This window comes from Chiloscyllium plagiosum, chromosome 8 (genome assembly GCF_004010195.1).
Source record: "Chiloscyllium plagiosum isolate BGI_BamShark_2017 chromosome 8, ASM401019v2, whole genome shotgun sequence".
Taxonomy (NCBI): domain Eukaryota; kingdom Metazoa; phylum Chordata; class Chondrichthyes; order Orectolobiformes; family Hemiscylliidae; genus Chiloscyllium; species Chiloscyllium plagiosum.
Genome location: NC_057717.1, coordinates 96,196,968 through 96,207,407, shown reverse-complemented (window position 1 = coordinate 96,207,407; position 10,440 = coordinate 96,196,968). Strand labels below are relative to the sequence as shown.

At 42.3% G+C, this 10,440-nt stretch overlaps 1 protein-coding gene across 11 annotated transcripts in view; it reads right to left on the bottom strand.

Annotated features, from left to right (window-relative positions):
- Positions 1-207: 207 nt before the first annotated feature.
- The window catches only part of smarca4a (SWI/SNF related, matrix associated, actin dependent regulator of chromatin, subfamily a, member 4a), an 81,836-nt gene continuing 71,603 nt past the window's right edge, over positions 208-10,440 (bottom strand). For all 11 annotated transcript variants that reach the window (XM_043694812.1, XM_043694814.1, XM_043694815.1 and 8 more), the window contains 4 exons: positions 8,364-8,465; positions 3,550-3,679; positions 1,738-1,877; positions 208-384 (listed from right to left, as the gene is read on the bottom strand). In XM_043694812.1, the coding sequence (XP_043550747.1) occupies positions 352-384; positions 1,738-1,877; positions 3,550-3,679; positions 8,364-8,465 (405 nt within the window). In that variant the 3' untranslated portion in view covers positions 208-351. The remainder of the gene's footprint in view (positions 385-1,737; positions 1,878-3,549; positions 3,680-8,363; positions 8,466-10,440) is intronic.

The following is a 10,440-nucleotide window of genomic DNA, read 5'->3' as shown; positions in this document are numbered from 1 at the left end:
TTGGTTTGAGGGGTAGTGGAGGGGTGGTAGGAATTAGATTGTGGGATATCTGCAGTTAGCAGCTGTGTTCTTGACAGAGTTAATGCTTTTGCACAAAAATAATGCCAGTTTGGAAAAGCTCCATTTCAATAATGCCACTGTGAACATGACTGGCTTCAACATGGCGAGACACTAAGTTGATAATCCTACATGCCTTCTCCTCTCCAGCTGTAAATATACAAGTTCACATTGTGTACTAAAAACGTAAACTACACTGCTAGCCAGACACAGGTATGAGAACATCGCACAGTCACTTTCTGAAGGATGGACAAAGCCCCAGTGTAGATTCCGACATAGAATGTTATCCTGAGATTAATCTTCTTCGCTACCAGTTCCTGACCGTTCCTGAAAAGGCACAAGAACAAACAAAATAATAAGAATATAAGAAATAGGAGCAGGAGTAGGCCATTTGGCCCCTCTAGCCTGCTCCACCATTCAATAAGATCATGGCTGATCTTCTACCTCACCTCTGGTTTCCCACACTAACCTATATTTCTTAATTCCCTCAGTACCCAACATCTATTCTTGTCTTGAATGTACTCAATGACTGTGCATCCTCAGCTCTCTGGGGTAAAGAATTTCAATGATTAACAACTCTTTCACCTCAGTCCTAAAATGCAGCCAATTATCTTGAGACCATGACCTCTAGTTCTGGTCTCCCCAGCTAGAGGAAACATTATCCCAGCGTCTACCCTGTTAAGCCCATTAAGAATTTTATATATTTCAATGAGATCACTGCTAACTCTCCTAAATTCTAGGGAATATAGGTCTAGTCTACTCAAATTCTCATGGTCTAAAAGCTTAATGTTCCATCTCCATTCCAGCCCAGTTCCTTTAGTTCTCCTTTCTAGTGCAGCAATCCAGCTGACATTTTGCCACATTTGAAATTCACTTGATAAATCTAGTGACAACATACAGACAAACAATTGTGATCATTTATATAATTCCAATTGTACAGCTTTTGATTTCTTGACATTTCTCCTCCCGATACACCTCCCTTCCCACCTTTTCCAACAACTACTCTTGTTGGCACTGGCTACTATTGTTACTTTATCTAATTGCCTGTTGTTCATATGCAAGCCTCATTAAGTATCTGGAGAAGGTATTTGACCATGATGAGATTGCCATAGCCAAGTCTGGTCCTATTCTCACCTAACGTTCATATATGTGTGGTTTCCAGTCGGTATTTCTAGATAGTGATCAGAAGTGCGAAGCCCAGCTAATTTCACTGTTCCCTGGTCCTGGAAACAGAAAAATCAATTGTTGCACCCAGAGACTCACACTGGCCAATATCATGCCAGAGTAAATTGATAAAAATAGATTTGTAGATAAAGGAGGCACAGCAGCTTCTTATTGCAGAGGTAGGATGTGAGTTCCAGATCTCAGGCTGGTAACTGCGGGGACAAGGGTGGAAATAGGGAGGTGAGGGGAGGGTGGAACACATAGGCAGTTTTTGTCCTTCTAATATTGCATGGTGCAGTGCAGTTTGTATAAAAAGCACAAGAAAATTGTTAACTGTAGCTGGTGAATTAAATGGCAGGCAGCTGCAGGTCTCAAAAGCTACAACTTTGAATGCATGAGGTCAACATGGAGGAGGGGGCTATTGGCCACCCAATACTGGAGATCCCGTGTCACTGGCTTTAACACAACTTTGTACAATGTAAATACTGAATAACGGGCTCAGGTACTGGGTCCCACCTCATCCACTTCCTCCTCTGTATCATCATCGCTTACAACAGGTTTGGATTTAGAGGCACGACTGGAGCGTTTGCGCCCTTTCACTCGATCCTGGCTCTTCTCCTTTCGGCCTAGCTTAATTTTCACTTTCACTGAACGAGCTGAGAGAGAAAAAAAGAGATGGATCAGAAAGATGGACATAATCCAAGTTCATCTGCTCTCATTATAACCAGAGCAATGCAGTAATTGGAGCCAGAATGTGTTCATATCACTCTGGCTATCCTCATTTCTTAATTTAGTAAGCAGAATCAAAATTTACTCAGTCAACTCAAGTACGTTCCCTTGAACCTGCATGTGTTCATTCATTTAGTCAATCAGGATATGTTTCCTTGATCCAGTGCATTATCAAACAAATTAGGAATAGAAATAGGTCATTTGCTATTCAATAAGATAATGGTTATCTGACTATTTCAGATTCTTGCCTCACCCAATAATCTTTTATCCCTTTCTTATCAAGAATCTATCCATCTTTACCTTAAAAATATTCAGTGTTTGCTTCTACTGTCTTTTGAGGACGAGAGTTCCAAACATTCACAATCCTCTTTGAGAAGATATTTCTCCTCATCTTTGTCTTATTTTTAAACTGTGCCCGCTAATTTTAAATTCTCCCACAAAAAAAATCCTTTCCACATCCAACCTGTCATGACCCCTCAGGATCTTAGATGTTTCAAATAAATCACTTCTTACTCTTTTAAAGTCTAGTGAATACAAGCATTGCCTGTCCAACCTTTCTTTTTAAAGCAACCCATTTACTTCCTTCCTTAAATAGGGCGACCAATAGTCCATAATATTGTCTACATGATACTCAAGATGTGGTATCACCAACACCCTTTATAAGTGAAACATAATTTAAGCATATTATAATTGCTGTTACCTAGGGATGCCTTTTCTATGAGGTTATTAATTAACCCTATATTATTGCATTATACCAGATCTAGTATAGCTCTCTGTGGTTGGCTTCAGAATGTAATGTTCAAAGAAACCATCTTGAGTATGTTCGATGAACTCATAATCTAGGCTACGTTTGCCCTTCTGTTCCCTCAACTCAAGGATGTTCCCTTGATCCTGAGCAAGCTCATTCTGTAATTGCTTTGTAAGATGCAGTTCATAAGCATATGTCTCACATTAAGGCCCTATTTAGACAGATCATCATTTCAGTCTGCCTCTTCCCCTGTGGATCCTTCACTGGTGGAGAGCAGCTAGGGCGCTTTCCCCATAGTGACAAGGTAGTCAAAGCTGGCTAACAGATTAACTGGACAGAAGCAAATGTGATGTGAGGAAAACTTCACGCAGCGAGTGGTTAGGTTCTGGAATGCACTGCCTGAGAAAATGGTGGAAGCAGGTTCAACTGAAGCTTTTGAAAGAGAGTAAACTGTTATCTGAAAAAGAAGAATGTGCAAGGTTGTGTGAAGGCGGCACTAGGTAAGTTGCTTAGTCAAAAAGCCAGTGCTTTGGGCCAAATAGCCTTTATGTCATAAAAATTCTTTTATTTTGAGAAAGTAAAAAGCTTGTATGTTCACCCTACAGTGAGTCAATGGTTTTTAAAAAAGTGAATGCAACACATTCCTGACCATTATTTACATAAATTTGGCAGTTACAGAATTCTAACCCCTTTGCTGTCCATTCTCATGTCACCAGCACAAAATAATTTCACAGAAATCGACCTGAAAGATTTTGAGGGAATGGAGGGAATCTAACATGAACGTCAGGATTGGAAATTCTAAAATAAAACTCTCAGGACAAAATGAAAACAGTGCTCTCGACAAGTCTTACATTCTGACTCGGATCCTTCCTCCTCCTCCTCCTCTCCTTCCTCACTATCATCTTCACTATCTTCCTCCTTCTCGATTTTCTGTCGTACGCTGGTAAAAACAGACTGAAGTACAATTGAATCCTCATAGATCTAGGAGTACAAGAGAGGGTGTGTTTAACTGCAGATACATTGGCAACACAATCAATCAGGGATGCATAGCACAGGATGAAAGATCAGACAGAGGTTCTGCACCAGTGTTATCCACCCTTTTTGCACAAGGGGTTCCACATTTAATTTTTTCTGTCACTGGAAGGGAGTGCATGATGGTGGTGTTTGGGTGAACAAATTTCAGAAAGATAAGCTTTGACACAGTACTAAACAGACAATTCCAAAGCAATAAATTGATAATTTAAATGACTTATCAATACAAGATAAAAGGGATAATAAAAATGTGTCAAGCAACAGGGCTAACTAATACAAACTTGTTGTTTGGCCTATTGTGGCCGCACTTAATTTGAATACCACCAGCATGTGCAGTAACAAATGCACAAACACGGGAACACAGTGGTGCAGTCTAATGCGAGTGCAGTCTAATGGCCCTTTAACTGAGACAGGATCAGTATAGTGTTAGAAATAGCTTTTAAACATGAGCTGCAGCAAGATAATGTGTATGTATGTTAGCAGCAACAAAATGCATAACCTGGCACATCAGGCTAAATCATGTTTTTTATAACACAAGCTGCAGTATCGCTATATTCTATGTATGAAATAGACCTGATGCAATATGCAGTATATTGTGATGTTGACTATAGAAATTGGAGGAATAGAAATATAGTGTTTTTTTTAATTGACCAGCTGTTAATATCTGCCCATGCACACACCAATGGCCATTTTGGTTAAGAATCAGAGCTTGAGAGAAAGTTACAGATTAGGTCCCAAGTCGTCATCACCAGGGACCTGGGCAGAGACCAGGGTTAAGAAATTGAGTTAAATAAGCACTGACTTTGGTTCACCTCTGATGGCATGTACATCTGAGCTGGGTACAATAGAATTCATTCAAAACTCAAGCTAATTGTGACTAAGGTTTTCTAGGTGTGTTTGGCTTAGTATCACTCACTTACTCACTGAACCATTCCAGCATCACATTCCTGATGGTCCACACAGTTCTCATTCTTTTAATCCCACCAGCCCATCTGACTAATTTTCACCTCTATGACTGCCTGACTCTCATTCCCAAATTCTTATTTGTGCTACCCCTCCCGTGCACACTCGCCAACCTTGACAGCTTGCCCAACTCTCATCCCTATTCCCTCTCCTGATGGCCTATTGAACTCCCATTCTACCGACTCCCCTCACCCTCGCTCTGAAAGATAGCTAACCCAATGACCCTAGTCAACTGTATTCTTCTCCTCCCTCAAACATTGGCCTTCTATTCCTACTGGCTCCTGTGGTCTGACACATTCCTAAACCTAAAACCCTTAATACCCCTGTGTATACATTGTGATTTCAGGCTCAAGTGAGTGAAACTAATCACGTTATGCCATTTGTTGCTCCTCCAATCACTGTATTTTTCTCTGTCACAATTGTGGCTGATAAGCAAAGAACCAGTCTCTGATTCCAGGAGATGCTCATTGCAAAAGTCTCAATTACCCTTCCATTTTGAACATGGTTGCTGGCACGTAGGACACTTCCATAGGCTACTTTGTTGCCAACACGCTGCCTGTTGGATAAGCCCATTTTTGGTTTTCCCTTCTGGCTTAGGAAAGACATTTTCAACAAGCCTTAATCAGGAAATGTAATGAGTGTTGGCGGGGTAATTTGTGCAATGAACAGTTGATGGCTTAACAGATTCTGTGGTGTCACAGGGCTCAAATGGGAAGTCTTCACTAACTATCTCTGCAGTGTTCAGGAATGCTAATTTCTGAAAAGGCCAATCAGTGGATAAACTGCACTGGATTACAAACAAAGATCGCACAATGATAGAAAACAAAGGTGTAGAGCAGAAAAATCAGGAAGTTCTGTTAAACTGTTATATGTCATCAGTTGGGCCTCAGCTGGAGTATTGTATCCTAATCTGGGCACAACACTGTGCAGAGGGGAAATACCAAAATTCAATTACAAGAGAGGTTAGGATTACTTTCCCTAGAAAAGGTTAAGGGGAGATGTAATAGAATTGTCCATGGATAGATAAAGAAAAACTATTTCTAGTGACAAGACAGTCAGTAAACAGAAGAAGTATACTTTAGAAAACTTTGAAAAAAACATTTTGGGTGGTCCTGAACACTGCAGAGATAGTTAGTGAAGACTTCCCATTTGAGCCCTGTGACACCACAGAATCTGTTAAGCCATCAACTGTTCATTGCACAAATTACCCCGCCAACACTCATTACATTTCCTGATTAAGGCTTGTTGAAAATGTCTTTCCTAAGCCAGAAGGGAAAACCAAAAATGGGCTTATCCAACAGGCAGCGTGTTGGCAACAAAGTAGCCTATGGAAGTGTCCTACGTGCCAGCAACCATGTTCAAAATGGAAGGGTAAAGACATTTTTTAAAAATGCAATGAGTTATGATGATCTGGAATGCATCAGCTTAAAAAATGGCTTTTGATAAGGTTCCATACTGAAAGGTGGTCAACAAAATTAGAGTTAGTGAGTTTTGAGAAGATTTGTAGCTCAGGTTGAGGTTCTGCATGTAGGTTTGCTCACTGAGCTGGAAGGTTGGTTTTCAGACTTTTCCTCACCATACAAGGTAACATCATCAGTGAGCCTCTGGATGAAGCACTGGTGGCATGGCCCAACTTCTATTTATGTCTTTAGATTTTCTTGGGTTGGTGATGTTATTTCCTGTGGTGACATTACCTCGTGTGGTGACATAATTTCCTGTGGTGGCATAATTTCCCATTCTTTTTCTCAGGGGGTGGTAAATGGGATCCAAGTCAATGTGTTTGTTGATAGAGTTCCGCTTGGAATGCTAGTGGCTAGATTAGATTAGATTAGATTAGATTACAGTGTGGAAACAGGCCCTTCGGCCCAACAAGTCCACACCGACCCGCCGAAGCGCAACCCACCCATACCCCTACATTTACCCCTTACCTAACACTACGGGCAATTTAGCATGGCTAATTCACCTGACCTGCACATCTTTGGATTGTGGGAGGAAACCGGAGCACCCGGAGGAAACCCACGCAGACACGGGGAGAATGTGCAAACTCCACACAGTCAGTCGCCTGAGGCGGGAATTGAACCCGGGTCTCCGGCGCTGTGAGGCAGCAGTGCTAACCACTGTGCCACCGTGCCGCCCGATACATGATACATGAACATCAGCGAGCCACAAAAAGACATGACCCACTCTCACAAGTATCCTTACATACAGATGAGGAAGGACACCACTTCAACTGGGACAACATATCCATCCTAGGACAAGCCAAACAGAGACACGTACGAGAATTCCTAGAAGCACGGCATTTTAAGCGGAACTCTATCAACAAACACATTGACTTGGATCCCATTTACCACCTCCTGAGAAAAAGAACAGGAAATGACATCATCACAGTAAATGACATCATTAACCCAAGGAAACCTAAACACAAATATAGAAAGCGGGCCATGCCACCAGTGCTTCATCCGGAGGCTCACTGATTATGTTACCTAGAATGGTGATGAAACGTCTGAAAACGAACCTTCCAGCTCAGGAAACAAACTTACATCCAAAATTAGAGTGCATGGGATTAGAAGAAATTTATAGGATGGTTTGAGAATTTTATCAGATAAACGCAGAGAGTAGAAATAGGGATCAATTCTCAGGAATCGCAGGTAGATGGCTAGTACCAGGATCAGCCTTGGGTCTCAGCTGATCAAGAACCAATTATACTATTTTCAAATTGCTGATGACACAAAACTAGGTGGGAATAAAAGTTGTGAGGAAGACCTGGACAGGTTAAGTGAATGGGTAAAAACATGGCAGATGGAATATAATAGGAATCAGTGTGAAGTTATCCACTTGTTGAAAGAAAACATATAAAGTTGGAATATTTAAATTTTTTTTTTTAATGAGTGACACGCAGGTGCAGCAAATGGTATGTTGGCCTTCAACGCAAGGGGATTTGAATAGAGGAGTAAAGATGTTCTGCTACAATTGTTCAGAGCCTGGATGAGAATACAGCTGGAACATTATGTAAAGTTTGGTCTAAGGAAGGATATACTTTTATACAGAAAATTTAATGGACATTCATTAGACTAATCATGGCAGTAATGTTTCTGATATTGAAGATACTGGGCCAATATTTTCCAGAGTTTAAAGGAATGAGAGATGACCACTTTCCAACTAACAAAATTCTTATAGGGCATGATAGGGTGTATGTGGATAGCATGTTTCCTTTGGCTTGTGTATTTAGAACTAGAGGATGAAGGCTCAGAGGCTCGGTCAGCTTTGGGGTAACAGGAGGTTGTTGCAGATTGTCAGGTCTGGAGGGTGTTATGGGTGAGTCAGGTTCAAATGAATACATACCCAGGGTTGGACCAAAGGGTCTGTTTCCATGCTGTACATCTCTATGACTCTATGACTATAAGTGTGGCTGGTTTTTATCCCTTCTACATCAAGGGATATGTAGATAGCATATGAAAGTGGTGCTGAGTTAAATGATCAGCTATGATCTAACTGAATGGTGGAGCTGGCTCAATGGGCTGAATGGCTTGTACCTCCTCTTATGTTCCCAGACAGGAGGGGAGCAAGACTAACTGACTCTTTTTCAAAAATACAGCACGGACATGATGGGCCGAGTAACCGTCTTTTGTATTGTATGATTATATGATTTCAAACTTTTTCAGTTACCCACCAGTGATCCCTCCAGGTTGTAGGCCTGTGCATTCTGACATAGCAACATCACATCTCTTTCTAGGTCATTGAGGCTACGGTACTTGTGATTACGGATCCGTTCCTATTAAGAGAAAGATAACAGCTCATCTACCAGCAGAACTTTTTCAAATCTAAATCATTCTTCCAGGAATGTGTAGTGACCCTAATTAGTGCCTCCTGTTACTTAGAATGGTTTATAACATAGAAGTTGTCTGGGGTTTTCTGATCATCTGCTCTCTGAGATGCATGGATCAGTTTGAAGAAACAAAATGCTCCAAATACACACAAAGGAAGGAAGAGCAGACAGGGTCAGTGATTTTCTAAAGAGCACACTTCCCATCAACCAAGCGTTGAGTGATTCTCAGTTCAACAGGACAGAAACTTTAACCAAGGCCATGACCACAGAAGGTGACAGCAAATGTTCTGGTAACGAAAGAAAGCAATAAGGGATTCAGGGGCACATACTGGGTCCTATTTTATTGACCTGCTCAAGTACCTACACATTGAGATATTGGGCACCAGTGTACTGGGTTATATATCATCAGACAGGGGCATAGTCTATTAGACTGTGCCACGTTCCAACACACTGGGGAGCAGAGAATTACTATGTATCATCAGACAGGGCATGGGCATTTGGACTGTGCCACATATTGTCAGACTGGGGCAAAGGGGTATATTGATCTGTGCTATGTACAGCCACACTGCAGCATGGACCATTGGACTGTATTGTGTACCATTACACTGGGGCATGGACTATTGGACTGTGCCATGGATCAACATACTGGGGCATGGACTATTGGACTGTGCCATGGACCATCACACTGGGGCATGGACTATAGGCTTGTGCATGTACCATTTAATACTTTCACCTACTCTTCCTTAACCTGGCTGCTTCATATGCCACTTTATGTGTAGCATTACTACAGACTGGCAACCACCATCTATGAAAGGATCAGTGATGGACAGAAGAGTATTTTTTTTAAATTCTAGAACAGTCCATGTAACAAAAGGATTCATTCATAGGATGTGAGTATCACTAGCTAAGCTAGTAATTTTTGCCCATCCCTATTGCCCAGAGAGCAGTTAAGAGTCAACCACATTGCTGTGAGCCTGGAGTCACATGTTGGCCCAGGTGAGGCTGGCAGATTTCCTTCCCGAAGGATATTAGTGAACCGGATAGGTTTTTATGACAATCAACAATGGTTACATTAAACTAGCTTTTTATTCCAGATTTATTTTTGTTATTGAATTCAAATCTTCCACGGTGTTTTTCAAACCCATGTCCTCAGAACATTAGTCTGGACCTCTGGATTATTAGCGCTGGAAATGTGTTGCTGGAAAAGTGCAGCAGGTCAGGCAGCATCCAGGGAACAGGAGAATCGACGTTTCGGGCATAAGCCCTTCTTCAGGAATGAGGAAAGTTTGTCCAGTAGGTTAAGATAAAAGGTAGGGAGGAGGGACTTGGGGGAGGGGCGTCGGAAATGTGATAGGTGGAAAGAGGTCAAGGTGAGGGTGATAGGTCAGACGGGGGTGGGGGCGGAGAGGTCGGGAAGAAGATTGCAGGTTAGGAAGGCGGTGCTGAATTTGATGGATTTGACTGAGACAGGCTGGGGGGAGGGGAAATGAGGAAACTGGTGAAATCCGAGTTCATCCCTTGTGGTTGGAGGGTCCCTAGCCGGAAGATGAGGCGTTCTTCCTCCAACCATCGTTTCGCTGTGGTCTGACGATGGAGGAATCCAAAGACCTGCATATCCTTGGTGGAGTCGGAGGGGGAATTGAAATGTTGAGCTACAGGGTGGTTGGGTTGGTTGGTCCGGGTGTCCCAGAGGTGTTCTCTGAAACGCTCCGCAAGTAGGCGACCTGTCTCCCCAATATAGAGGAGGCCACATCGGGTACAGAGGATGCAATAGATGATATGTGTGGAGGTACAGGTGAATCTGAGGCGGATATGGAAGTTTCCTTTGGGGCCTTGGAGGGAGGTGAGAGGGGAGGTGTGGGCGCAAGTCCTGCACCTCCTGCGGTTGCAGGGGAAGGTGCCGGGAGTGGAGGGTGGGTTG